The following is a 27,947-nucleotide window of genomic DNA, read 5'->3' as shown; positions in this document are numbered from 1 at the left end:
CATTAAGTACGTTTGACCTTCCTTTTTTCCGTTTTTTTTCTTCATATATTTTCTAAATGTCCTCATTATTTAATAGTTTTTACTGGCCAACAAAAAACGTCTGTAAATAGCTATGTGGATGAATAAAATACAATTCTTACAAATTTTCAAAAGCGTACGCGAATACACATTTTGTGCGTGTGTTTTGCGATACCGGCGAAAGCGGAAGTACTCAGTAGTGAATGATCTTAACCTCAGTCAAAGAGCCACACCCACTCGACGGATTAATTTATTATCATGGCAGGTTTATGATGAACTCTTTGTATCAGATAGAACCTAGTCTATAATCATGCTACTAATTTAATCAACGGCGATTTATCCAGCTAAAACTAGCTAGCCAGGGGATTAGCAATTTATGTTCAGGCTTCCAACGCTCTACCTAAATACAGGGGCTTTCCTTTACTGTAACAGTTGGTTTGTTTCGACCCTGACTGTGAAAAACGTGCTTCGCTCAAAGTATGATAAAGTTAGATCATGTGCATTAACACGGCATGAAAGTTGATGTCACTCCTTTGACTTCCCTGTTTTGACTTTGGGAAACATGATTCTCTCTGATTGGCTGCTTCATAGTCGCGTGCAAAATGAGTTCTGGTAAGTGTCGCAATATTGTTTGGGATTCAAACAAGCTAAGACAGCACGTGACTTAATGACAGCCAGTATAATAAGAGTGTGTTTTTGTTTTTGTGTTCGGAAACTGAATTATCTCATGATAAAATACAGCTGACAGGCTTCTTCAAGTTTCCCCTTTACAGCTTTTTTCTCTCAGTGACAAGGTCAACCTAAAGAGTACATGGCATACTTAATAAAGTCCACTTTATTTGAATCAGATATTGGAAGATATGTTTTTACACTAATGTGAATTTATACAAATATAATTACAGCAAAAAATATCTGACGTGAATTAATAAGAAACTTTTTTTAAATTTTAATTTAGTTTTAATAAAGTTAAAAGTTTATTAGTCGAGCTTCTGAAATCCTCTTGGGGGGGGGGATTTAAGATTTATTTTGGGGCTTTTTCTGCATCTGCTTTAGAGATAGGGGAGCAACAGGTCAGATACAAATCCTGGGCCGCTTGGAGGACCACAGCCTCTGTACATGAGGTGTGTGAACTAACCACTACGCCACCGGCGCTCCAGGAATCCGATGTTTTGATGCTTTTCTTTACAAACTATGTAATTAATGATATTATATGTTACTGACTGTATTTGAGTTTTATATTGTTTTACAGACAACATGAAGCGCAATTTTCTCCTGTTTATGTGATGTCCAATCATTCCTTCTATTAAAACTATATAAGTGGATCTCACCTTGCCACCTTCCTTCCCTTTAACTATTGTTTCTCTGTTTTTTTTTCGACAGAGGTCTGCCCTTTCTGTGGGAAAACATACAAAAGGCTGAAAAGTCATCTGCCACACTGCAAGGCAGCAGGGAGCTCCAAAACACCTCCAACCAAACACGATGCCGCAGCAAATCAGACTTTATCCTCCTCACAGCTGGCTGCAGCCTCGTCTGAACCAAAAGTTAAGGAGAAAAAGTCAACACGGACACTGCCAGTAACAGCAAGTCTGCAATCAAAGAAGAGTACAAAGATTCCTTCGGTATCATCCGTCCCATCATCTCTATCACAGCCAACAGATCCAAGTTCTGTTTCATCTTCATCATTAACTAAGAAGAAGAAGAAAGAAAAGCTGTCGGAACAAATCAAGATGGCTAAAATCATCTCCTCTACCTCACTCAGCTCCTCCCCGCCGCTGTCGTCTTTGAACATTTCTGAGCCCAAAAGAACGAGTCTCCGTGCTTTGATCGAAGATGCAAAGTCCAAACAGGTTCTTGTAGGCTCAGGAGAGGGGACCAGATCTGCATCGGGGGACCTGCCTTCAGCCTCAGCTCCACTTGGGACAGAGTCTGTAAACTCTAGGACCAAAATACAGAAAGAAACCAAAACGACAGAAACAGCTTTAGTAAAAGACACGTCCCATCCTGTATTTTTATCCAAGGGTTCCAAACCCAAAGGTGCATCTAAAATGAAGGCAACCAGGACAAAGAAATCCATACCATCTCTTCTTACAATCAATGAAACCTCTCTGGACTCTAAAGTAAATGAGGGTACTGCGAAATCACGTTTCAGAGACTGGGGAGAGAAGGATGAGGAAGGAACAGATTTATCTGTGAGTAAGACGTTCTCAAAATCAGAAAGTAGTCAGCCAGTTAGGATTACGCTCCAGGATGTTAAAACCATTCTTGGCCGAGCTAACAACCATCCACACAACAAGTCGAGCGTCCTGAGCCAGCTTCAAACTGATGATCTAAGCAGAAAAATCAGACCTGCGTTTCCATCGCGACATCAAGAAAGCAACTTGGCATTAACTCAAGCTCTTTCAGACGAGCCTTCGAGCAACAGTTCTCAAAATACAGAGCTACAATCAGCTGAAAGGAAAAGTTCAAAACAAGCAACTTTAACCCCTCTACAACACCCTCAACCTGGACTTAACTCCCCTGGAGCTTCTGTTCTTTCTGGCTATCTCTCATCGCAGGTGAACAAAGCCACGCCCACTCTGCCTAAAGTCAGGGTGATTGAGGAGTCCAAGGCAGGCCGACGCCACACAGGACTCCTCTCCACGTCGCCCTCACTCGCCCAGTTTTCCAGCCCTCACACTTTACGTCTTTCGCCACAAACTCTACCAGCGAGGGAGGAGATGTTAAGAGTTGATGATGGGTCACAGCAGGAGGTCAGGAGGCAACATGGGGCAGAAGGTCAGTATGTAACAATCAAACCGGCAAAAAAAAAAAAAAACACTATAAAACTAAGTAAAAGAAAGCTCCACAGATGACGTCGGTTTCTTTCAGAGAAGGATCCTAGGCGTTAAAAATCTGACTCAATGGACTCCTCCACACAGCAAGAGTCCAACAAATATACTGGAGCATACAAATCACTTCAGGGCCTCTATTAAGGTGACATAGTGCATGTCAAAATGTCCTTTGTAACTTAATAAACCACCTGAAGTGATTTGTGTGCTCCTGTATTTTCTTGTGATTCAACAGACTGGACGTCGCGTCGGAGAGGAATAATAGCATGTACTGAGTTTAACAGGATGACTGCTTTGACTGTTGCTCTGTGTCTTTCCCTGTAGGTGCTCTGACGGAGCGAAGTCTTGGACAGGTGAGACTGAGAGAGCTGCCTGAGTGGCTGGCCTGCAAATCTCCCAGCCATCCAAGAGATGTGGTGCACATGGTGCAAAGAGGTGAAATCTCACACACGCACACGCACACACACACGCACACGTTTGTATTAGTAACTAAAAAGTACACCCATTCACCGTGTATTTTTGTGTGATAATACATATTCGGAGAGTTTGATGCAAAGACGGCTACCATTTTTGTCTGCATGCTAAATTTGAAGGTAAAATAAGAGGCGCTTAGCTTAGCTTAGCTTAGCATAAAGGATGGGAGCAGGGGAAGTAGCTTTTCTGGCTTGGTCTGAAGTCAACATGACTACTGTCAATAATGTGATTACTGTTGTACCTTTACTGCTCTTATCATGCTCTGTTGCTGAACTTTTACCTCTACTTCTCTATTTATTATACTTAATATGTAAATACTTTATTGTTTTATGTATTTAGCGTGTGTATGTTTTCTCTCCTCTGTTTTTCTCTCAGGCTGGCAGTGGTATTACAGGAGGTACATTGATGTGAAGAAAGGTGGTATAGGTGGAGTGGGCATGCTGTTAGCAGGATACTGTGTGCTCAGCTACATCTGGAGTTACCCTCACATAAGTAAGTGTGTGGATTTTTCTCAGTGTTGCTTTATGTACGATGAAGTACTTAGACATGGAGATAACAAGTCTGTTGATGTTTATTTTACCAGAATGTGATCGCTGGAGGAAACACCACTGAAGCCAGGAGAAGATGAGTGTACAAGAGAGACTGTGAATGAGTCACAGTTTCCTCACTTCAAGGTTAATTACATGTCATTTATTCAGATCTAAACTATTACCAGAGGTTTGACTGTTAATAGTTTCTCAACAGAGTAGCACTTACTTTTCAATCTAACCTGTCAAAGAAGAAAAATCACAACAGTTCTGATGAGATACAAACTGCAGTCGCACGAGATGAAGTTTTATATCAGGCTGCTACTTCCAGCAGCTGGTTGGCTTAGCTTAGCATGAGGTTGAAACTGGATGGCTCTGAAAAGCTCACCTGGCTGAGTCAGACCAATCCTGCAACCAAATGCTTCAAATGTTCTGTTACGTATTATTTATTAAAATAGGGAAAAACTTCAGGTGTTATTGTGATCATTTATTATTATTTACCTTTTGAAAAAGACAAAGCTAAATCAAATTACAAGAGAAATAGCATGCAAATTAGTACATTTAACAGAAGCAGATGTTGTCAGAGAAAGGCTAGCTCTTCTTTTTTCTGTGTTTTCACACACTAAACACCAGACCATTTCCTGAAGTCTTTTGGCGAGAGCTTCATGTGCACACACAAACAGCTACATTTTTCAACCCAACTTTACCTGGATTTTGTTTCTCCTTTGAGCACATGTGTGACACAGTGATCATCCAATGTTACTCTTCTTTAGAAAAAGAACTAGTCATTTCCCACGGAGTCGAGCTATTCCTTTACAGCCAGAGGAGCTGAGCTTACAATAACTGCAGTTTAACACTGAAGTGATTTGCACATTTTAGGGCATTTAAAATGACAGGCTGTAGTCATTGGATTGCATCTTGTGTATTACTTTTTAATTCCAAATGATTTACTCATATCTGTTTATTTCATTTTATTTTTCCTCTAACATAAGGACTTAAAAATGCTAACAAGGGAATCAGTAAAAAGGCTTCATTTGGTCATTGTGTGTATGATAGTCCCGCTGTGTTTCACAGGAGCTCCACTAGGTGTCACTGTTTTCTTTTGTTACTAAAATCAAAGGGGCCGAGCGGTCTGACGCTTGCTATGCAGAGTTTGCTTTGCTGCTTTGTGCAGTCTCTGGAGGCCAAGTCCACGAGGGGATTAAAGGGAAACCAAGAGATTTTAAACTTGATAAGAATCTTAGTCTGGCAGCATGAATGTAAAGAAAGTTAAAAAAAAAGTTTGAAAAAGTGCTAACATTAGAATCAGTGAAAAACATTTGATTTGCATAGCCAAGGGTTAAAAATCCTGTTTTCTTTTGCAAATGCTTCCTCTGGCACATGATGTCATTATGCAAGCTTAGTCTGCCAGCGTGAGTATGTGAGCACTCACAGAATAGTAATGCAGGGACACTGAAGGAGGTTTTTCAGCCGGACTGGAGCAGTGTGTGATTGTATTCAAAATGAATTTATTGTTGACTCTCCTTGCTGCTGTAGTGAACACACATTAGCTACAAATGAAGAAATGACAGTATTTTTTTGTAACAACTTTTTTTCCTGATGCCGCTCCTCAGCCAACACAATAAAAAATAATTTGCATTTTCTCGTTTTTTTTTCTTTTACATTCTTCGTTTTTTTTTTTTCTCCATACAAAAATTATAAATATTTTGTGTTTCACTTTTCATTTTTATACAAAAACAACAAACTATACAAATCAAGTGAGACAAAACAACAGTGAAAATGTAGGCAGAAAGAACACATCTCTGCAGTGAGAACAGGAGAGAGAAAAGCACAGTTTGTTCCTATCAGGCCCTCAAAGAAGCCGATATGCTTCAAGATAACAATGTTTCACCGACGCTGCACATGTCCCTACGTTGTGCAAGTCTAAAACTATCTTTCTCGTGAATATAAGTGCTAAAGAGGCACAAAGTCTTGCAGCAACGACTTAAAAATAAAACCATATCTCCCTTGGCCTTTTACATGTCATTAGAGATTTGTAATCAAAGCAGAGAGCCCAGTTCTCTCAGTGTGCACTGGTACATAGAAGAGGTCTATAGGCAGAGATGCAGGCGGGCTGCAATGGCCACTGGCAGTCAAACACAGAACTTATCATCTTATATAAAAGGCCTTCAGTCTGCCCTGTAGCCTATTGGCAAGCATGTTTCACAGACACATTTATAGGAGAAAGGCGACACTGTCCAGAATCATGTTTTAACACAATTAACCTAAGCTTTGGTCCTGTGTTGAATTTGGAAGAAATCTCCCATTCTCACTCAAACTATAGTGCAGATTTCAGTGACTTTATATTACAGACGTCATTCCTCAACCAGACATACATGGCTAATATTCAGCGTTCATGAACAAGCCTGACAAACGTCCCAGTAAGTCAAGTGCAGGCTCTTAAAAACCGAAGCTGGAACTTGAAAACTCTACAAACTAAGACCGGTGTGGAGTCATTTCAGTTGACACAGTCGCAGAGAACGCTTCTTAACGTCTGTTGTTGAACAAAAGACAGAAAGATATGAGGAGATTCTGGACACGATCACACCCTCTCCTATTTTGAAATTTGGTTGCGCTGCTCGGAGATGAAATGTGAGGAACACTTGAAGATAAACGCTGCAAAATGAACATTTGGGAACATAGTCAAGAGTATGGCAATCAAACAACCAAAGTACAGGAAACCATAGACCTAAAATCAGTGTATGAGTGTGGTAGATTAACACACACACACACTGACGGACACGTCAAAGTTATAAAGCATAGATAGATTGATAGATATGTTCATAATATAATTATATGCAGAAGGCAGACAGACATACAATCAATGTCCCCAAAGACATAGTCATGTTCACAGAGCTGGGGGACACGTCACAACCAACAAAAACAGTCATATTTTCTCCTATTACTTTAAATTGAAGAAATAAAAAAAAAAAAACAAGATACTGTAAAATATGTTCCTCAATCTGAGGACTGAGCGCCCGTGACACAAGCTCACTGTGAAATGACAAAAGAGCGGCTGGGATCGAGATTTGTCCGGTGTCTGCGTCGGGGCTTGCCGTACCTTTAAGGTACAAAAAGAACAAATGCGAAAGAAACGTGACTTAAGCACGAGAAAACAGAGGCGTTACCGTTTATAGTAGAACTACTATGAATGTCTATGTGACAGGTTTCTAGTGTGAGGAAGAGGTTATCCTGTTGCAGGCAGCTGAAAGCAGGCGAATAGATTTTGGTTCACATTCTGTTAAGCCACGGGTACACTCTCTATCGAACATGTAGTTCCTGAACTGAGCGACAGTACGATTAGTGCAATTTGTCCACGATATATCTCACCTTAAAGAAAATCACCTCTGAACCATTCGTCTAGCTAACATGTAAAAGCACGTTGTGTGCACGGTGCGTGTTCGTAAAGCAGGAGAAAGAAGATCTGAGCGAAAGGACTTTGTTTTTGAATAGAGCTTCTTTATGTAAACACTAAAAATAAAAACCTAGAACTAGGCACCGAGTCGTCGTTTTGTTCCTCCTTGTCATCCTTGTTTTTCAGCATAGGTAGTGAGGTTAATCAACTGGCACAAAATATTAAAGAGTGTGTGTGTGTGTGTGTGTGTGTGTGTGTGAGAAGAGAGGGGCCCTCATAGGGGCTACTGGACTGAAACCCCAGACCGAACCCCTTAAACAACAGCAACAAAACTGAAATAAACAAAACTTCTTCCATCTGTTAAACTGTTTCATTGCACACATTCCCGGATCTTCATAGGTCTTTTTAAGTGCACATTGAACTTCTACTCCCCCCCCCCCTCCAAATGATAAAGAAATAAAAGACCTAAAGACACTCTACATGGCCGGAGATGGTAACACAAAGAAAATATGGACCTGAAAAAAGAGTTAGCCTCTCTTCACACTGGGTTCATATAAAACAACTGGAGAGTTTGACCTAAAAATAAAAAATAAAAATGTACACACATTTAAGAAGTGTTTGTCGTTCATTCATGAGAGAATCAGTCTTAACATTCCAGGATGCTGTTGACTGCCGCCTCTAAAGCAGAGTCCGTGTCAGGAGGAGCGGGTGAGCTGAGCTGAGGCGGGTACTGCGGTTGGATGGGGTGTTGGGAAACCGGGTAGTGCGTCTGTCCACCTGTCGTTGCTGTGAAAGGCGGGGGGTTACCTTGGTGGGAGCTGTTAGCTGTGAGGCTGCCGTTGTTGTTGTTGTTGCCGCTGCTGCTCGGCACGTAGTGTTGCTGGGATCGCTTCAGTTCCAGGACTCTCTTGTTGTCTAAGGGCGAGGGGTGGACTCTGTCTGCTGTACATGTACCTGCAGCACCGCCCCCGCCCGGGTCTCCATATGCGGGCTGGGAGTCTGTCCTGTATGGTGGCTCTGTGGAGCCTCTGTCTGGCTGATTTTTACTACAGCTGGACGACGACTGAGAGGGGGCGGGATCTTGTAAAAGTTTGGATTTCATCCCACAGCAGAAATCCTCTAAGAAACCGTCTTTAAAACAGAGAAAAACAGACATCAAGGGTTAAATAAAACCTATAAATACGCTCCCAAATCCCTTTAAACATGTTTTTTTTTTTTTTACCTGGATCCACTAGTACCATGCGTTTGTCTTGGGTAAGGTTGCCGCGCTCCTCTTGGTTGAAGGTCCTGTCAATCATCACCATTTCTGATGACGGGCTGTAACGCTGCAGGGCAGGGAGAGGCAACCTGTTAGTCCTGTGCATGCTGTAACATGAAACACATGCATGTACGTATGTACTGTATGCAAAACTTTACACCAGTCTCACTACCTCAGCTTCCACCATGAGCAGCCGTCTGTATTTGTTCACCATGGAATGAGTCCTCATCAACACCTGAGTTGCAACAACCTCAAACTCCTCGTCCACTGTAGACATAATGACACACATTTCTGTATTATTCTCTCAAAAAGGCATAAACCTGCTGTACAACAGGACTGGGGTGTCGAGTAGATTTCGCGTTACCCTGCGTGAACTCATCGTGGCTGGGTGGAGTCCCCTGGAAAACATGGTACGGGAGGAGTCTTTGCAGTGCATCGTCCACTGACGTGAATCGCCGCCGATCTGAAGTCTGAACTCCCTCATGATCCTTCCTCAGCTGTTGTAAAATACTGCAAAGGGGACAGGGAAAGAGGCAATTACCTTCAATGGCTGAATGATACTTTACACAAAAACAAGACATAGGAAGTATATTAATGATACAGAAAAGGATCAAGGTTACTCACATCCCTCCTCTTGTCAGTGGTGGGAGGGCAGGTCTCTTCTGAGCACTGATCTATAAAGACAAGAGTGCACATACCAAACTTGTAATAACCATTGTGCTGTAATCCCTATCACACCAATCCATCTTTACGAGACAACATCAGGAGTGCAAAATAAACGAGGTGAGGAAGGAGTGAAATACCTGAGAGCTTAGCGTTGAATCTTGGGTCATGGTTGTAATGCCTAAGAGAGATTGTAACAATAACAAAGCATGTTCGTTAAATCAGACTAGACTGAAATGATTCAAGATTAAAATAATTCATGCTGTTGTTACCTTGAAGGTTGTTGAGCGGTGCCTGTTTGAGGGCAGGGGATGAAGAATTCTGAAATTGAATGAAAGTGGTGCCAGTCAGATTTACACCAAAAACACAAAGTTGAAGCTAAATTCAAAAGCATCAGTTACCTGCCCGCATACCTGTCTGTAGTCCTGTTGTTCAGCAGTTCCAGGTATAGGCGACAGAGAAGTGCAATTCTGAGTCTGGGTCACTAGTAGGCGCTGAACAGGGCTAGCCGTCACTTGGCTTTGACAGCCGACCCCCGCCGTCGGCGTACCCACCAAAGTCAGCCGCCCGGGAGCGCATGACGTCTGCACAGGGGTGGAGCTAGCACCTGTCCATGTTTGGGTTACACCCCCTCCGACCTGACCCCCACCGACTACACCCTGATTCAAAATGAGCTGGCCTCCTGGTTGTGCAGTGAAGTTCTGCCCAGCAATAATCTGTACCGTGTTTTGACTGGAAATGAGGGTGTTTGAGTTGGGGTCCAGAGGGCCGTTGTGGATGGTACTGGCTGGAGTGAGCGCCAAAGAGTTGGGCAGCAGGAACTGACCGGGTGTTATGTTTGTCTGGGCCTGTGTTTGTTGCTGCTCAACGGGCGGCTGCATCACTATGGAGCCATTAGCCGTGTAATGTCCTCCAGGTGCAGCAGTGTTAGCGTTAACTATGTTAGCCATGGTGGTGGAACCGAGGCTGTAGACCGTCTGAGCCCCCGCTTGGAGGGGTTTGGGCTGGATGGGTCTGACAAGAGTCTGGGTCCCTCCAGGGCCTCTCTGGATGATGATGTTTTGAAGGGGGATGTTTTTGAACGGCAAGCCCATTTGTCCTACCTGCCCTTGGGTTGGAGCAAACACCTGCCCCCCTGTTGTGGTCCCTGTTGCACCTACAGGCGCCCCCTGCCTCAAAACAATCTGAGGAGTCCTCTCCAAGCTGCTCAAAGTCATCACACCACCACCTGCCCCGAACGAGCCCAACACTTGGATGTGCTGGGCGGAGCCATTGGGCAGTTGGGACACCCCTTGCAGGAACTGGCCTGCAGGAAACGTAGCTGTTGTCGTGGTTACAACACCTACTCCCCCTCCGTAACTCCCAGGAACCAGCTGGGACTGGAAGGGAACGGGGGCCTGCACTAGAGTGGGAGCTGGCTGGGAGTCCAATAAGGCCTCCTGGGCCAAAGTCTGCTCTGTAATGTCAGCCTCCATGAGAGACTTTTGTAGGATGTCAAAGGGCTGGTCCTCGCCCCCGAGGTCCACCCCTCCAGGAGATGTCTCCGGCCCCAATTCATCCTCGATAAATGAAAGGCTGCTGGAAAGCTGGAGGCCTGCCCCTGCTGAATCCTCTCCAAACTCGCCCATTGAAGAGGAGCCATCTTTGAGACCAGAGTTGGAGCCAGCCTGAATGAAGCATTTAGAGAAAATGCGTAGAAAGCAGTGAGCTGCTTGCATGTGAGGTGCATACAAGACAGCCTTCCCTGTAGGTCTCATAAATCTGTGATCCTTTTCACCACCAGTGCTAAAAACTACACTATAACAAAAACTCTTTAGTGTGCAAAATAGATCATCTCTCTGAAAAACAACTACTAAAATATCACCAAAAGCCACAGTAAATTCTCTCTTTTTAGGCCCTGATAAGTTGTTGGCAAAAATTTATCGACAACTTCACTCACCGTGTCACTCGTAAAGAAGGATCCATCCGAGCCGTAAGCTGCGTTCGTTACATCATCCTCGCCAATCTGCAGCAACCAAAGACGAGTGTGACACCGAATGAGTGAACTTTATTTATGCATTAAAGGAGCAAGAGAACTCTTAAGGCAAAACTTTGTAAGGAAGGACTGTGAATGCATTCTTGAAGAGTCACTCACAGACTTGCTGTTGCTGCCATGGAGATAGTCATTCAATGCATCCACATCTCTAAAAGGGGCAACCAAGACATTGTTAGGTTCTTATAACACACCCAAATCAGATACTTAAGACATATATATATATACTGTATATATGCATGCCCATTGTAAAAATAGCCTAACATGTTTATAACAGAGGCAGAAAATGAAAAAAAAAAGATGTATATGTTTGGACCATTATAATATTGGGAAATGAATCAAGACGCACTCTGCATTGCTAGTTTCATAAAGAGTGTTTTACCCTAAAATATCCAGAAGACGGCGATCGTCCTCATCATCCATGACACCTGAGAGAATATGCAGAGATAAAAGGAAATAGGACGTCTGTTGTGAATTAGAGATTTTGTAATTCATGTCTTAAATTACATGGATTCATAGCTAAATAAATAGCTTAATTTATCATGGTAACAGGGCTTCATTAATCACTTGCTTTAGTTGTATTTAGAGGTACTGTAGTGTGTGCAATAAAATGGTTTTGCATGTACTTTTTGTCATTGTTCATAGTAAGGACATCTCACTCACAGATCTCCAGCAGGAAGCATTGATTCCGTCATTTAACACCTTTGTTTCCTAGACTGCAGGGTGAGAAGCTGCTTTTAGTAAGATTACATGATTACACATGAGATACAGGCTGTGGGAGTGCTGGATGGGGAAGTGGTGACAAAAAATACAGTGTCAGAGATGGGTGTGTGAAATGTGCATTGGAGAGGAAGGGGGGCAGGCATTCAGTACTATGGGAGATCTGTATGGAGGCAGTAAGCAGGATGGCCCTCATCCCCTCCTACAGATGTTTGTCTCTGACATACTAACTCCCACCCATTACCCTCCTCTGCTGTCCCACATTGGCTGTCTTCCAGAGTAAAAATGGGCATTTGAGTGTAAATAACTCCACCCTGCTCCATTTTATACCTTGAATGGTTGTTTGAGTTTCTACATTCAAAGAGGTGTTGGCTTTATGTTGTGTCAGCCAGCTAAAGTATGCAGCTATGTTGGTGCTACATAATGGAGGAGGAACATAAAATGAGCATGTGAGAAGTAAATACAGCTAAGTAATGAGATATGAATGTTAAGGTGGCTTGTAATTCTAGTTACCAGTACTTTTGTCTTTCTTTAATGTAATAGTGCTTAGGTACTAATAATACATGTAAGGTATGTAAAAAAAAAATGCCACAAATTCAGCATTTGAATGATGATGTCCTGACATGAAAATATGAGGTTATACTGTTTTGAAGTCATACAAAAATGTAGGCTGTGTTCTGTAATGTTGAACGTTACAACTGCAATGCTACAAAATGGCTGTTACCAGGACATGGGCTGTCTTTTCAACTGAGCCACGTTTAGCCTCCATCTTTGGTGAGGGGAGAACAAAGGATGGCAGGACTTTTTCAGAAAAAAATGTGATTTTTTTTTTTTTTTTAAACTTGCTTAACTGTGACGAATATGTCGAGAAAAATGCCAACGCTGAATGCGTTTACAAAATCGAGTGCTTTTATTTAAATAGCCATAACAAATGAAGCGCATTTTGTCATTAGGAGGGGACAGGAACCAAAGACAGCGAGGCTCATTTGTCCTTCAAATGTCCCAAAAATACAAAACAGTTTCAATAAACTGTGTCCACCTTTAAATAGGAAAACGAAGGCAATAAGATTAACTACGTGCCAATTAATTTTATTATTTCCCCTCCAAATGTGTACCGTCTGAATGTAAATATATAAAACTACCATTGAGCTCGATGTAAATGTTCCAACCATTAAATCTCAGAAATATTAAGTTTATTCTAACATGAAGTTTAATACTCGATGTGAAAGCCCAGCATTAAAAAAACAACAAAATAAGACAGAGCTAAATAGCTTATATGCAGGTAAAACGACTCTCGATATAAGCTTAAAAAACAAACATTAGCAAATGCATCAGTAATATCAGTCGGAGTTGTTTTAATAAAATCATTTTGTCCGAAAAGGTGAATGTTTCTTTAATTTGAGGCTAAAATTCATCGACAGAAAAGCCTTCCTAGCATGAATGCTTCTTCTCGAGCTCCCCTCCCCCTCCTCCTCCACCCTTTGCTCCTGGTTTGCTTTAGTAAGTCAGCTAATGTACAGCTTTGTAAGTTTATTTCCAAAAATAGACTGAATCGACAGAATGATAATCGCATTCAAGCAGCAACAAAAAAAAAACCCGCCCGTCGTCCAGCCTCTGACGTGATCTTTCTTGTCTCTGTTGGAGGGTAGGCTTTCATTTGTCCTCTATATGTGGCTCATCTGCCAGCATTAAAAAAAACGTCACATTCGTCTCGATATGTCGAACCAACGCGTTTTCAAATCCGGGTTTTTTTTTTACCCCGTACCCTGGAGGGCACGAGACCCGACGCTCTCCGCAACATTATTACCGAGAAAGAAACACCGGCCTGTGTCTGATCGAGCCGCGGTGGAGACGACGACGCCTGTTTTTTTTTAAAAGAAAAAAACTAAAGGACCGTGTCGAGGCATACATATTAATCCCGATTAGGAAAACATAAAGACGACTCTTAGAGGCAAACCCTTTACTCCTGTCTCACTCCTCTTGAAACCCAATATCTCCATTTGGCAACTTTTAATTTGCTCCCCCCTCCTCTCCTTCTCCTCCTCCTCCTCCTTCTTCTTCTTCTTCTCCCTCTCCCACTCATATATTTCTCTCACTGTCCCTGTTCTGCCTCGGATAGATTTTTCTCTCTCCGCTCAAACTCTCTTCCCTCCCTGAAGGAAGGGAGGAAGGAGGTTGTGTGTGGTTTTTTCCTTGAAATTTTTATCACAAAATTATAATACACTCAAAGGGGAAACTCACCGTCATGAAAAAGCAGTGCCTTGTCTACGGGGTTTCCTCGCCATCACCGCACGGGTTGTTGTGGGGTAGTGCACACACACAGAACGAGGCAAAAAACCCAAATCATCATTCCTCCACGACAAGATGCGACTTTCAGATTTTTAATTTAAAAAAAAAGTTAAAACAATTTAAATATAATAATCACGTTTTCCAGATTGATTTTTATTATAATAGCGTGATTAACCGACCTCACGAGTGCAGATGTTATTACAAGAATTAATCATTGCCAACAGTAGAGGGCGGGCCTCTATTGTGACCTGCTACACCTTGGTGTTTCACAGGTATCGCCATAGTTACACAATATGAACGTGATACCTATACGCCTCATTTAAAGTGATTCTTGTTGTATTTGAAACACGTGGCTTAAGAAGTGCATATGAGTTTTAAGGATAATATCATAATTTACCAGCGCAATAATAATGGTTAATTCTCAATATTATTATTAATAATAATATTATTATTATTATCATCTATAGATTTGTATGTCTCATTATTAAATAAATATATGTAATGTGACTTGAGGCTATACTATAATGAAACAGTGAAAGAAAGAGAGAGTAAAGAAAAAGAAAAAGAAGCTTTATATTTCACCTTTGGGTCGAGTGTTATATTTTTAAGAGGACATGGGTAAGGTTTTTCTTCACATATATTTTTATATAAATAAATTTGAAAAAAAACCCAGTTCATCTTACTTTCTTATTTCTTCATTTTTTGTTTTTTACACACGAAAATATTGGTGAGATGGTTTCCTATATTGCATAATGTTTTTGTATTATATTTTATGTGAAAATGAGAAATGTACGATCCTTAATAAAACATTTTGACTACAGTTACAGGATGAACAATATGTCACTCCTATACATGCTGTCATCAATTAAACAAGTTATCGAAATCAAGGTTGATAGCCAAACAAAAAATGAGACTTTTCGGGTTTTGTTTCATTTTGTAGTATTTGTCAGGCTTGTTTGTTTAGTTCACCCTCCCGGACAGCAGGGCGGCGCTCTGAATCCTTAACGTTGCCTTGAAAAAAAAGACCACGTGACGTCACTACTTCCGCAAATACGGAGACAGTTTGACAACATGGATGTGGTAAGCCTGGAAAGCGGTGCCCCAAAGATACAGGAGCGTCTGCAGAAGCGACACCAGGAGAGGAGAGACGATGTCGAGCGGAGGAAGGAGGCGAAGGAGAGCCGGTCTGTCGCAGAGGAAAAGGGCGACTACTTCGTCAGCACTTTCAACAAAGAGAGGGAGTCCATCGAGGAGCTGCTGGCTTCCTGCTCGGGAGCTGACCGGGCTGCTCTGATCCAAAAGCTGGAGGAGGCGACGGTCAAAACGCTCCAGCTGCAGAAGTTCCTGAGCGACAGCACTTTGTTTTTGAAGCCGTACGATCTGAGGCAAGCCCAGGCTGCTCTGCAGAAGCTCCAATCCTCCATCACAGAGACCAGAGAGGAGGGTCTGCCCAAAAAGAAGTTTGCATTTCGAGCTCGCACTAAAGCCACTGACAAAGCCTCCGCCCCAGTGTTAGACCCCCCTGCACCTGAGCCTGCAGAGTCTGGCAGCACTCAGGTGGATGCATCTGCACCCATAGAGAAGTGTGGCTTCTCCCACATGGAGAATGTGTGCATCACAAAAACAGCAGAGGAGATCAGTAAACAGGATGTCCTGCTAGCTGACCTGACTAACTGCAAGGTCCGTCTGTTCGGTTCCCCCAGCACACTGCACCTGAAAAATATCGACAGCTGCGAGATCTTGTGTGGGCCTGTTTCCAGCTCTGTGTTCATCGATCAGTGTAAAAGCAGTGTTCTGGCCTTCCCATGTCAGCAGCTGAGGACCCACAACACCACAGACACACAGGTGTATCTGCACGTCACCAGCAGGGCGATCGTAGAGGACTGTCGTGGAGTGAGCTTTGCCCCATTCTCCTGGTCATATCCGACCATGGACGAGGACTTCTCTGTGTCGGGATTAGACCAGGACCGGAACAACTGGAGCCAGGTGGATGACTTCAACTGGCTCGCTGCAGGAACACCTTCCCCTAACTGGACTGTCATTCCAGAGGCAGACAGGAAGACCAGTTGGGACACTCTAGAGATGTAAAGTGATCAAATGAAATGTTTTCAGCCCAAGCACTGACATGAAGTTTTGTCCATGTAATCCAACAAAAATCAAACAGTTTGACTGATTGACTGTTGTGTTTTCATGCTGCCAAGTACATTTACGAGTAATTTATTGTTAGGTATGTTATGAACACAAATATGTAAGCACCTAAAAAACCCAGCTTGGCTGTAAACTTAATGACATTTTTGGTTAAATGTTTACTTTCTTGAGCAACAAAGTGTCAGAAAAATGAGCTTCTTAAGAATCTAGAGCTCATGGTGACATATTCAGAATTGTTTACCTCATAAACTTAAACCTAAATACTGTCAAAGAGAAAAAAGAGAATGTTCTTTATTTTTGATGCAATCTTAAAACTGACTCTAAAGTTGCAGATTTCAAAAGATCTGTATTTGCAAAGTTGTGAATTCTAAAATGTCCCGCTTTGTGCTATTAAAAGTTGTAAAACACTCTCAGATCAATTCTTAAACAGTTCGATCAGACGCAGGATTTACCTACTTTAAAATAATCAAATGTTTAGAATATGTTTTATTGGGGACTGCTGCCTTAAAGGACAACTCATTGTGCTAGCCTGCTATTGTTGAATAAACTAACATTTAGATCCCTGGGAAATAAAACAATAAAGTTATCGCAATTTTACATTTCCTAGTGTTTTCCAGCACTGCGCTTATGATTGTAAAATGTTTAGTTATAATTTGAAATGACAGTAAATAATGTTAAACAATAACTAGCCATCTGGGTTCTTTTAATTTCAGTCAGGAGCAAAAATCAACCTTTAAATTTGAAATAAATAATGATCTGATATTTATTGCAGTAATTATCATTATTGACTGGGTACTCAAAAGCAGAAATTTCAAGGACATTTACAGGACAGACAAACTCCTAATACCAGTTGAATTACCCTTTTCAAATTTTTATTTAATTAAATGTCTGTAACAGACATTTAATTAAACAAAATCAAAAATGTTGTATTGGAGAATGTGTTTCTTTTAACGGATCCAATATACCAGTTTATTTCAATTTATGTTTGCTTTGCACACCTTAAAGCTTTTTTCATCTTTCATCGTTAAAATGGTTAACTGCATTTCGTTGTTCAGCACTTGTACTTGTGAATGTCAATAAAGTTGAATCTAATCTAATCTTGCCTTCTTTACTAAGCTTCTAAGACAATAGGTGAACAATGTAGCACTTTAACTCCACCTGTCGAGCATTTATAAACAGCAAATCAACATTTATAAACCGACGATAACATTCTATTATGCAGTCACTTGTAATAATTGTCAACACATAAATATAGGGCATCGTAAGTGCAGGACATATATACACATAAAAGATAACATTAAAGTTGAGTAGTTACAACATTGGATTTTAGCAACATTTCAAAGTCTAAAAGGACCAAAGGAATTGACTAGGTATGTTGTTTGTTTGAAACAAACTAGGAAGTTGTAAAGTTTAAGGTGCACTATGAAGGTTTGGTAGAGAGGTTAGAAAGAAAGAGAAAGAAATTCTGAGGTATAAGTTCATAACTTTATATACAAGCTGTGAAAGGAAAATGTGATCCCTGGAGCACTGTTTGAAGATAAAATGCTACTCGAGAAGTTGCAGTGAGAGGCAGTGAAACCGTAACTCTCCTGGTAGCCTTTTAGCTCCAATGTTCCAGGGACAAATTTTCCCCTTTGAATAAAGTTTGTGTATTTAGTTTAGAAAGTATAGCATAGAATTGTTTCACTTCTACAACTTTTAAATCTCACCACCAAATCTAGTAGTGCACCTTTAAGAAAACCATATTTTCCTACACATAACAAAAAACAGAAAAAGGAACTTTTGGACCGACATGAACATGTGACTTTGATTTTAGACATACAGTGTAAATGCAGGTTCAACTATCATAGGACAAAATGTAGCTGTTGGTGTCACTGCTGCTCTCAGTTCTGATATAAAAGTCAAAGGAATCAGAATAAGCCATTTAGGGGTTAATCTTGTGCTGGTCAGTAAGACTATCCAGGTTATGCTAGTGTGAGGAAAAAAAGTTTATTTAAACTTCCAGAGAAGAACATGACTATAAGAGAATGAGGTAATTAAGACAGTTTAATTGCATTGATAAGCATGCAAGAAAAAGTTGTACATATCTTCCAAACGTTTTATAAATCAAGTTTGATTCCATTTTGTGCTTTTTGTCGAGTGATAAATCCAATTTTCAGTCAGTGAAGGGTTTGTAATGTGCATCTGAAAGCTTCTTTGTATCTGTGAATGGGTCACTAGAGCTTGATTAGCACCGAGTATTTGCACCACTGGTAGGACATCCTGTTTGTGGTGAACCTGTGGACCCCTACCCTTGAATGAGTATGCACCATTATTAGCTCTACTTTCGTTTGCATGGTATGGTCTTTGTCAGCCTTCAGCTGATTTCCTCAGACCTTCTGGTTCGTTTGATCAAGGCAACCATGACCACGTGAACGCTCAAACCAATTATGGTCCCTGGCAAAGGCTTACGATCAGGCTCATCTTGTGTAGAGGGATTTCTGCAAATTGGATCAGGCTTCTTACAGGGGCTTACCATGACGTACTGCAACTTTGAGTTTAATCATGAGGATCCTCGGCAATCCTCCACCTTTCAAGGAGAGCGAAACGTCGCAATTAGCCTCACCTGTGTGTTAAGGAAGGAAAACCAGTAAACAATAGGGAAACAAGCCTTTTGAATTTGTATGTCTTTGTCACCATGGGAAAGGAAAAATCTTTGGAGAAATAGCTCTACAGGGTGCTCCTGTGTTCTTCTTTGCTCTTTCGCCGTGGGATGGATTACAGGTTAAACTGATTCTCCTGTCCTGTTGGACCAGTCCAAGGAGACCGGAACAGCAAACAGACAGGAAACTGCACATTGGAGAACTCAAGAACACCTGAACGAAAGGGATAGCTGGACATCTTGGATCTCCAGCTCTGCTAAATTGTAATTTTCCTTTTCTTTACAGGTAGGGACACACTTCCGGTTGAACCATGGCTTTGATGTTGGTAAAGTTCGATTTGAAAAAGCGGGTAAAGCTCGCTCAGACTGTATGGTTCATGTACTGGTTTGCTGTAATGGCAGGCGTGCTTGTCTTCAGCATGGGCCTTTTCTTTAAGATTGAGCTGCGAAAGCGGTCAGAACTCATGGACAACAACGAGAGCCACTTCTTACCAAATCTGCTTATTTTCATGGGTCTAATAGCCTGCGGAATCAACGCCTTTGGAGGCAAAGTCTGCTATGACTCATTGGACCCCACGAAGTTTTCCAAGTGGAAGCCCATGTTAAAGAACTTCTTGGTGTTCTGCGTGGTGTTCAATGCCCTGCTATTTGTGACAGCCTTGCTGTGTTTCTTGATGAGGATCCCTTTGCAGTTCACCTTGGCTGAAGGGCTGAGGAGCGGCATGAAGTTCTACAAAGACACAGACACACCAGGACGTTGTTACATGAAGAGAACCCTGGACCAGATGCAGATGGAGTTTCGTTGCTGTGGAAATGACAACTTCAGAGATTGGTTTGAGATACAGTGGGTTAGCAACCGCTACCTGGACTTCAGCGCAAAAGAAGTGAAAGAGTAAGTGACAAAGATTAATAATTCATTTCTCATAACAAGTATCAATGGTTAAAGATCATAAATCGGCCTGGTGAATGGGAATTAGATTTTTTTTGGTTTAAGGATTATCATTGAACCTGAGAGTGTCAAGGTGGGAGTCTAAGTGGATTTAAGGTGAAGGTAGGTCAGAGCAGGTGTATTATTCACTTTCGTTCAATGAAGATTAGCGTCACAGGAATGGTGGCATTTGGGGATGCCAGAATGGAAGAGGTTACTAGGCAGTTTTATGGCTAAGGTAAGGAGGAGGGGCTTGAGTGATTAGGTACAGAAAAAGATACGAGGTCAAAAGGGCACAAGTGGGATTAAAAGAACATCGTTCAAGCCCTGTCAAATGTGACAACCATATCTAGTCCCACCAATCAAATTTACCCAGACTTGATCTGTTATAGGCAACAAGTGTAGTTTAGCTCTGTGAGGAATATTGCTAATAAATGTGAGCGTTGGCACCTAATTAGTGTTTAATCTCAGGGATTACACAGTCCTTAAAGACTCTGTGCCTTTTCCAATCAGTGGGGTACCTGGAAACACTTCAGGAACAGTATCAGCATCCTCAACTAAAACTTTTTGTCTGGGATTTTATGTTAAAAACACTGGGTGTCTGATTACGATAGTGAACTGGAACTCAGGATTTAGCCTGAGGAACATAAATCATAGAAGACATTTGCTCAGGTTCTGCGTCATCCAGGTTGTTATAGTTAATTAAAAAACACAACTACACTTGGGTCAACCAAGTCTTTGAAATAGTCCTGAGACATTTTTCATGTCCCAAATCTTAAGATATCAAAAGCCATCGTTATATTTATTAATGCCTAATTAAAAAATTACTAATTCATAACAATGTATAGTTTTTGTGCCCATACATTCTATACTTTAGACTAGGGACTAGTTTTCTGGGACATTGGTTGGACATGATCAGATGTTAAAATCACTTGTCCATATTTGACCTTCTCTAGTGTCACTGATCCAATTACAAGGTCTTTCCATTGGCCTACAACTATCAATCACAGTTGTTCTCTGATATAGTCATTGTCATGCACACTTTCATGCCATTTAAATGTAACCATCTATCCACTTTAAAAGGTTTCAAATAAGAAGATATGTGACCAATATGGAGAAGTAGTATTTAACGTTTTTTTTCTTCTTGGGTAAATAGTATTGTACATCAGGTACTGTCTTTTTCAAGTTTAGCACATGGATCTAAAGTTGGTTCACTACTTCTTTTATTGAAAAGTGGTGGAAACATGGTAATGTATTAACACAGTCATCCAAACCACTCAAACAGCTCACACAGATGTTCATTTATACTTCATATCTTGTTGGGTGAATTTAATTCAACACTGGTTATTGTTGAAAGAAGGAATTACATTGTACATAATATAATCAAGTACAACACAACTAACAAGTTGTAACTAGTTTTAACAATGTTTGTCTGAGCAGAATTTAATTGATTTGATTATAACAAGTAGCAGTTAAGTTGAAATACACAATATTGTGCTTAATGAATAGTTATTTTGGTAGAAGACATGTCTTGCGTAGCTAATTTTAGCCCACACACTAGAAATATACTCTGTCTAGTTCCTCTTCTTTAATCTGACCTTCAACTCTTCATAAAGTGAAACTGACATTCTGCCTCATCCACTTAGCCGCATTGGGAGCAACGTGGATGGACAGTACCTGATGGATGGAGTACCATTCAGCTGCTGTAACCCCAGCTCCCCAAGACCCTGCATCCAGTTTCAGATGACCAACAACACAGCCCATTACAGCTACGACCACTACACAGAGGAGCTCAATGTGTGGAACCGTGGCTGTCGTGAAGCTCTGCTTTCATACTACGGAGGCTTGCTGAATACTATTGGAGCATTGGTGCTGCTTGTCACTATGCTGGAGGTCAGAGCATGAACACAAATACACAAACATTTATGAAAATATGTAGCAAGATGTCACCAGTCATATGCATAAAATTAGTTAGAAATGTTTAATTAATTAATAATTAGAAATTTCTCAGTTTCTTTATTCGTGTTCATGTAGCCTTATCAACAGGCCAAGACCAAAATATGTCTGGCAACCAAACCAATAAAAGCTTGACACGTGTAGTAATAAAAGGTAGTCGTAGACTGCTAGGCAAGGATGCTTATTTCAACCTTCAACACTGTATGTAAATGTACAGTAAATGTAAACATGCCTTTTTAGTGACATTATTTAGAAACCAACACTTACCATTGGTATTTAAACTGACCTGCAGTCCAGTCAATACTGACTTGAGATCATGCAATGTTTAGTTTAACTTTAATGTTTACAAAAAATCCTCAATAGCATTCATCTGTACAGTCAGTTACAAAATCAACTCTGCCAGAGACAAATTGTCAGACAAAGTTAAATTGTCATTTTTATTTGGGCTATGATGTTGTGTTCTTGGCTTTAGGTTTCGCACCTCAGCATTGGCTTCATTTCTTAACACCAGAGGTTGCTGCTTTACTGGAACATTCATTGTAGTTATTTTAGCGCAGTCCACAGGAGGGGCAACAATGAGCTTGTTTGATTTGATAAGACGAAGAGGTCAAAAAGCTCCAGCAACACTTGTAGTATGAAGATTAACTTTATTAACTTTATTAGGCTGATGCTATTTTGCTTGTCTCCATAGATGGGCTAGCCATCACTTTATTATCAAGTTTGGCAATTCAGTGGAATATGTTAAGATATAGGAGATCAATAAAAATACTGAGATTTCAATATTTTTCAAATATTTTTTGAAAATAAAAAGTTAAATTATTTAAAAATGAAGTGAGATAACAGCTTATCAGTTCCAAAGGTTTTTATAATCCTCATTACTCATGTCTAGGTTATGTATTGATGCCTGTTTTTACGAACAATGATTGCCTTTCACATGATGTGATACGAGAAACTTGGAGCCTGCTCATGTCAAACTCTGCACAAACATCGTTCGAACGGTTCAAGCTTCTAGAGTGTTCTCGAGTCAGGTGAGGATATTTATGGCCAGCTAGCATTAAGTGAAAAGAAGAGCATGTGTATAAACATAAAGGATAAAGCCTTGACTCAGTTGGCACGTCTTTACACACTTCACCTTTATCCTCATCTGTATTCTGCCAAACTTCCAGGAATCACTGCACCACCTTTGCCATGTCTGTCTCACCTTCTACTTTATACCTAAATGTTAATCCGAGCAGCCAAATGGCACCTTGCCTCAACCTCAACTCACTCAAATCTGTTGTTGTTGTTGTTGTTGTTGAGGTCCAAGAATCTGCGATCCATTTCCAAGAGCCGGGTGATATACGGATACATAGATGTCAAGGACCTTAGGTGATGAGTGGTTCATATATAACTTCGAGCAGAAACTAAATATTTTATTTATCCAAATGAAATTCCCAAATTTCTGAAATCCAACAGAGAAACCCTTCCTCTGAATACTTGGATTGAAAAGGTACCCTGAATGCTTTTGAGACACACAGTCTCCGCAGGAAGATTAAAGAGAAGTTATGCAAGCTCCTCTGACACAGATAGTGAGTAATGGGTTAATAAGGCAGGTGATGAGGACAGACCCACTTCCTGGATCTTGAGCTCTAAATCTGATCTGGGATCAGTGTTCACATTCTTACATTACCTCCTCACATGACAAAAAAAAAACAACAAAACAAAAATATTCTCAAAAAAACCTTATTTTGAGAATTTTGAGATGTTTTTATCATAACATTGAATGAATTTTGTATTCTCGTATAAATCGTCTCTTTGATCATTTCTATTTCACTAACCCAATACAGAAAAAGAAAGAACATCCAGGATATTTAAAGCATACTCATAAGAGAACAACATGCAGTAACATCCATTACTGATATATATATAATATGCATTTATCTTTAATTGCTTGATCTACAAAGTATGGAAAAACACCAGGCTAATTATTTCTTCAATTTTCACATGTTTTTTCCAACTCATATTCACTTTGATGCGGGCTTATTACAATCAGGAAATTCTATTAATCAACATTTAACCAGGCTAGTGCTATGGAGATTAAGTGACAAAGATACAAAGGCAGACAACAATTTACAAAATCCTATTTACAGTCAAACACAACCACCTGGGAGTAAAATCTGGGAGTTAGCAGTGCAAACAGATTACAGTAGATTTAAAAACATGTAGGGACACCAGCTCCTCGAGGATCAACTTATTCTGCAACAGATTCCAGGCTGAGGGTTCAGAACACCTGAAATCCTGTTTCCCAATTTCTGTTTGAGCATTTGGGGGACATTAGGACAAAGCATGAACAGCTCCCAAGAACGCAAAGAATACACTGCGGTACTTATCTGCATGATAAAAACACATTTTGCTCATATTTACGAGGAAAGTGGCTGAAAAATAACTTTAAAGAAATTATCTTAAGCCTAACAACATTTTGTGAATTTCAGTAACCTTATTTTTCAATCTGTATGTGTTGTTGATGGAGTATTTGTTCCTCTTCTTTTGAGGTAAAAAAGGCCCTGGAACATGTTTTTAGTGACTCTTTAGAAGATGATTCTCTCAATCAGCGTGCCCAGGTCGAGGTTTACACATATACGCTCCTCTCCTTTTCAGATGGGCGTGACCATCGGCCTGCAGTACGTAGATTCCTCCCTGTCCACCCTGGTTAACCCGGACGATCCTGAGAGCGAAAGCGAGGGCTGGATGCTGGAGAAGACAGTGAAGGAGACGTTCACTGACATCATGGACAAAATGAAGGCTATGGGCAAAGGAGGCAAGGTGGAGGAGGGGGACGAGGCGGCGGTTGCAACAGTGAGCTGAGCGAACCCTCATCCTGTAACAAAAAAAAAAAAAACTGACACCACTCCCACCTGATGAGGAGAGGAAGGGGATGTGTGAGAATGCTACATTTTTCTACCAACATTTCTTATGTAGACACCACACACACACACACACACACACACACACACACAAGCACACATAACCTGCTATATGAAGCCCTTTTTAAATGGGCTCCTTCACTACAATGGACTCTTTGCATTGATAATTATAAACTGTGTACATAGAGAGAGATTATAGGATGAGTTAAGTCATGGTTTTTCCTTTTGGTTTTCCCCAACCAAGAAACTCCATCCAGCAATTTTAAAGAAATGTACTGCTTTCATTTCCATTACTGTTGGGTTTTAGTCTTTCTTAATTCCAAAGACAAATCAAATTAAATCTGATATATGTTGAAAAAGCCACAGCTGCATATGAAAGACCACCCATTCTGTGTTTTAATTTAGTTAGTTTCTGATTCTTTATTAATTTGAACAAACCGATAAATCCTCCTGAATTCAGCTGTTTTTCATACTCCTGTCAACTCCGCCCACAGATGATGGCTGGCTAAGCTCCTGAGATGGAGTAAAAATATGAAAAATATGAACCGATTGAGTTAATGGGATCCATGATTGAATGTATCCGCACATGGTTGAAAAGTTAGGCATTTGAAACCAGATGTGAAAACTGCAAAGATGACTGAAATTGGCAGCTAAATATCAGCTACTGACCGCTTAACCATGACGCCAGATCATATTTAAAGTTTCCCTTTTGCATTTATTAACTGTAAATTGACGCACATGTATGTATATTCTAACAACCGGGTTGCTGTCTTTGTACATAGTGTAGAAACGGCAAAAAATATTTTTTAAAAATACTGTAATTAAGGTCAATCTTTTATCTAAATCCATGTAAAGTTTGTTTTCCATTTGTTTCATTGGCTTTGTGCTTCTGTATAGAGAAGGAAATAATTTCCTGACTGTATAAAAAACAAATAAAGGATTTTAGGAGACGTGGTCCAACAGTGAAATGAAGCTGTGGTTTTGCCTCGACCTTGAGTCACACGAACCTGAGATCAAGAAGTGAAGGCATGCTGCGAGTGCCACAGGGTTCCTGATTAAGTCAATAGGATAAGGGCTATTACGGTATTACTGCTTTCACATGGACATGGGATGACTTTTCACATGTCCACATTAGTGTGTGTGTTTGTGTGTGTGTGTGTGTGTGTGTGTGTGTATGTATGTCTCTCTGTGTGTGTGTGTGTGTGTGTGTGTGTGTGTGTGTTGCATTAAACCAGTCTAGGTACACCTTTTCTTAATAATCTTCAACTTCAGGTAACAAATGAATTGATCCCTTCAGCCCTTGTAGCAATACATAGAAAACAGGACAGTTCTGTTTATCCATCCTCTTGAGACACAGTCCAGTATAAAAAAAACCCTGAAATCATATATTAAAAGGCTTCTTTGTTTTTTAAGGGCCAGTGTATCATGGTTAATGCAGATGAATCTTCCGGAGCATTGAAGAGTAAGCATGAACATTAAAGAGGCCAACGCTGTGTGGTATTTTGGTTGGACCAAAGCATATAACCTGCGCTGAGCAGATAAGAAGTCTAAGCGGCTTTAGATTAGCATGAGCCCCTCAACCAGGTGAGCAGGTGATGTCCTGCTGCTGCGATGACGTCACAGGTGCAGAGAGAGAAAGACAGACAGACACAATGAAGACAAACAAGAGAAAGTAAAGATCTGGGTGATGTTGTTTTGAAACAGAAGACAGGTTGGTTTAATGCAGAGATGTTTCAAAGGTAAACAGCAGTGGGAGCTAAAGTGTGAGTGTATATATTGTTTCAATTGTATTTCAAGTCAAAACATTTTATTTGAAATCTCACATAAAACAACTTTTCAGTTAAAAATGCTAAAAGTTTCAGAGGTATAATCTCTTACCCAGCAAAATCAAACCTATCTATAACAGTGCATCAACCTAGAAGTTTGCATATTTATTATCTTCCATCTAAGAGTTGAAGATAATAGATTATCTTCAATCTAAGAACAAATGAAATGATACACAAAAGACAATTTAATAGAAGATGTATTGAAAAAAAAAAGGTTTAAAAAATGACTTTAATGTCCATTCATTCATCTATTATCTCTACGCTGTCATAGCAGTCGTGGCATGAGAGGTGGGGTACACCCTGAACAGCCCACCACCCAATCCCAGTGCGGACATATGAACTTACACGCACACCTACTGGCAATTTATGGTCACCAATTAACCTAACAAGCATCACCTTGAACTTGGGAAGAAAGCTGGAGTACCTGGAGAGAACACAGGTGGGAGAACATGCACAGACAACCCCGGTCCCACCTGGAATTTGAACAAGGAACTTTTCTGCTGTGTGGGGACAGTGCTTCGAGATTTAATATAAAAATAAAAAAGTGTCATCGAGTGTTAAAAGAATTGATGTCAAAGTAAGTCAGCTGAGAAACACAGAAGAGCTATTTTAAAGATATAAAAAGTACCAAAGTACCACATGTAAAATAACTCACATCATTGGTGTATTGATATGGAAGTGACAATTTTATGTTGTAGAAGATGCTACTGATTTCTACTGCTTCATATACTGTTTGTCTGTTATGAACTTATTGTGTTCTGATTGGCTATCTGAAAAGTCAGCTGTCTTGGAAATGTTCTGTTTTTAACTATTAGCACTATTAAAACTGACCAAACAACTATCACATTCATTGGATAAAAGTTACTGTAAAATGCACAAGGGAAACCTTTTATCTGGTGTACCTCACAGAGACACAAAAAGCATCCTCTGTGTTTTCTGTATCCTGCTGCCCTCTGTTTGTGATGACAGGTAAACAAATCATGCTGCCGGAGTTTTAATCCATTAAGGTCTCTCGTGTAGTTTGGGGTTCTCATGCTGTCACGTCTACAGTTTCACCATCTGTCACACTGTTTTTACTTGATGATTACAGCCAACCGATGAAAGTCGATCATTTAGACTTCACTTGTAATCAAGACTCCCTCTCTGTGATTGGCACATTTACCAGCATGTGTCAACACTTTGGTACCCTCTTGGTTCAGTTCCCCTAAACGTCCACAAGAGGGTGTCTTTTCACCAATGATCGTGTAACTGCAGGAACTCCATTAAGAAAATGAATCCTTCCAACCTGATGCTAATCAAAGGTAACATAAAGAACAATTTAAATCAAGTTATAACATATTTT

General features: G+C 40.6%; 4 protein-coding genes across 5 annotated transcripts; 3 read left to right on the top strand and 1 right to left on the bottom strand.

The window, feature by feature from the left end:
- The first annotated feature begins 173 nt into the window (after nt 1–173).
- On the top strand, nt 174–5,485 carry LOC306817248 (uncharacterized protein). The gene is made up of 5 exons (XM_079333986.1): nt 174–630; nt 1,399–2,793; nt 3,171–3,281; nt 3,696–3,812; nt 3,904–5,485. The coding sequence occupies exons 1-5, from the start codon at nt 621–623 to the stop codon at nt 3,930–3,932; spliced, it is 1,662 nt and encodes a 553-aa protein (XP_079190112.1). The 5' UTR covers nt 174–620; the 3' UTR covers nt 3,933–5,485.
- Nucleotides 5,336–14,613, bottom strand: bicral (BICRA like chromatin remodeling complex associated protein). 2 transcript variants are annotated; one of them, XM_079333983.1, is made up of 13 exons: nt 14,156–14,613; nt 11,858–11,910; nt 11,577–11,622; nt 11,297–11,345; nt 11,102–11,167; nt 9,576–10,829; nt 9,435–9,483; nt 9,303–9,343; nt 9,124–9,173; nt 8,864–9,009; nt 8,672–8,766; nt 8,464–8,566; nt 5,336–8,372 (listed from the first exon to the last, which is right to left on the bottom strand). In XM_079333983.1, exons 3-13 carry the CDS (start codon nt 11,615–11,617, stop codon nt 7,888–7,890), a joined length of 2,379 nt encoding a protein of 792 aa, XP_079190109.1. In that variant the 5' UTR covers nt 11,618–11,622; nt 11,858–11,910; nt 14,156–14,613; the 3' UTR covers nt 5,336–7,887. The 2 variants fall into 2 exon arrangements, with proteins under 2 accessions (XP_079190109.1, XP_079190110.1); XM_079333984.1 differs by lacking the exon at nt 14,156–14,613 and adding an exon at nt 12,639–14,148.
- A 484-nt stretch (nt 14,614–15,097) lies between these two features.
- Nucleotides 15,098–17,448, top strand: tbcc (tubulin folding cofactor C). The gene has a single exon (XM_079333993.1). The coding sequence runs from the start codon at nt 15,275–15,277 to the stop codon at nt 16,289–16,291; it is 1,017 nt and encodes a 338-aa protein (XP_079190119.1). The 5' UTR covers nt 15,098–15,274; the 3' UTR covers nt 16,292–17,448.
- Nucleotides 17,449–18,846: 1,398 nt separating this feature from the next.
- On the top strand, nt 18,847–25,727 carry prph2a (peripherin 2a (retinal degeneration, slow)). Its single transcript, XM_079334229.1, has 3 exons — nt 18,847–19,884; nt 21,567–21,813; nt 24,514–25,727. The coding sequence occupies exons 1-3, from the start codon at nt 19,304–19,306 to the stop codon at nt 24,718–24,720; spliced, it is 1,035 nt and encodes a 344-aa protein (XP_079190355.1). The 5' UTR covers nt 18,847–19,303; the 3' UTR covers nt 24,721–25,727.
- Nucleotides 25,728–27,947: the final 2,220 nt, after the last annotated feature.

The sequence above is a fragment of the Symphodus melops genome, assembly GCF_947650265.1.
Source record: "Symphodus melops genome assembly, chromosome: 21".
Lineage (NCBI taxonomy): Eukaryota > Metazoa > Chordata > Actinopteri > Labriformes > Labridae > Symphodus > Symphodus melops.
This window is presented reverse-complemented; position numbering and strand designations above follow the sequence as displayed.

Bases quoted from the DNA above. Each gene is read 5' to 3' on its own strand.
- bicral (XM_079333983.1), bottom strand. From the start codon at position 11,617: ATGGATGATGAGGACGATCGCCGTCTTCTGGATATTTTAGG. The intron at 11,168-11,296 runs GTGAGTGACTCT...TGGTTGCTGCAG, and splicing joins ATGGCAGCAACAGCAAGTCT to ATTGGCGAGGATGATGTAAC. The intron at 9,010-9,123 runs GTGAGTAACCTT...TCCCCTTTGCAG, and splicing joins CCACTGACAAGAGGAGGGAT to TATTTTACAACAGCTGAGGA.
- tbcc (XM_079333993.1), top strand. From the start codon at position 15,275: ATGGATGTGGTAAGCCTGGAAAGCGGTGCCCCAAAGATACAGGAGCGT.
- prph2a (XM_079334229.1), top strand. From the start codon at position 19,304: ATGGCTTTGATGTTGGTAAAGTTCGATTTGAAAAAGCGGGTAAAGCTC. The intron at 19,885-21,566 runs GTAAGTGACAAA...TCATCCACTTAG, and splicing joins AGCGCAAAAGAAGTGAAAGA to CCGCATTGGGAGCAACGTGG. The intron at 21,814-24,513 runs GTCAGAGCATGA...TCTCCTTTTCAG, and splicing joins TGCTTGTCACTATGCTGGAG to ATGGGCGTGACCATCGGCCT.
- LOC306817248 (XM_079333986.1), top strand. The intron at 3,282-3,695 runs GTGAAATCTCAC...TTTTTCTCTCAG, and splicing joins GGTGCACATGGTGCAAAGAG to GCTGGCAGTGGTATTACAGG. The intron at 3,813-3,903 runs GTAAGTGTGTGG...TTATTTTACCAG, and splicing joins CTGGAGTTACCCTCACATAA to AATGTGATCGCTGGAGGAAA.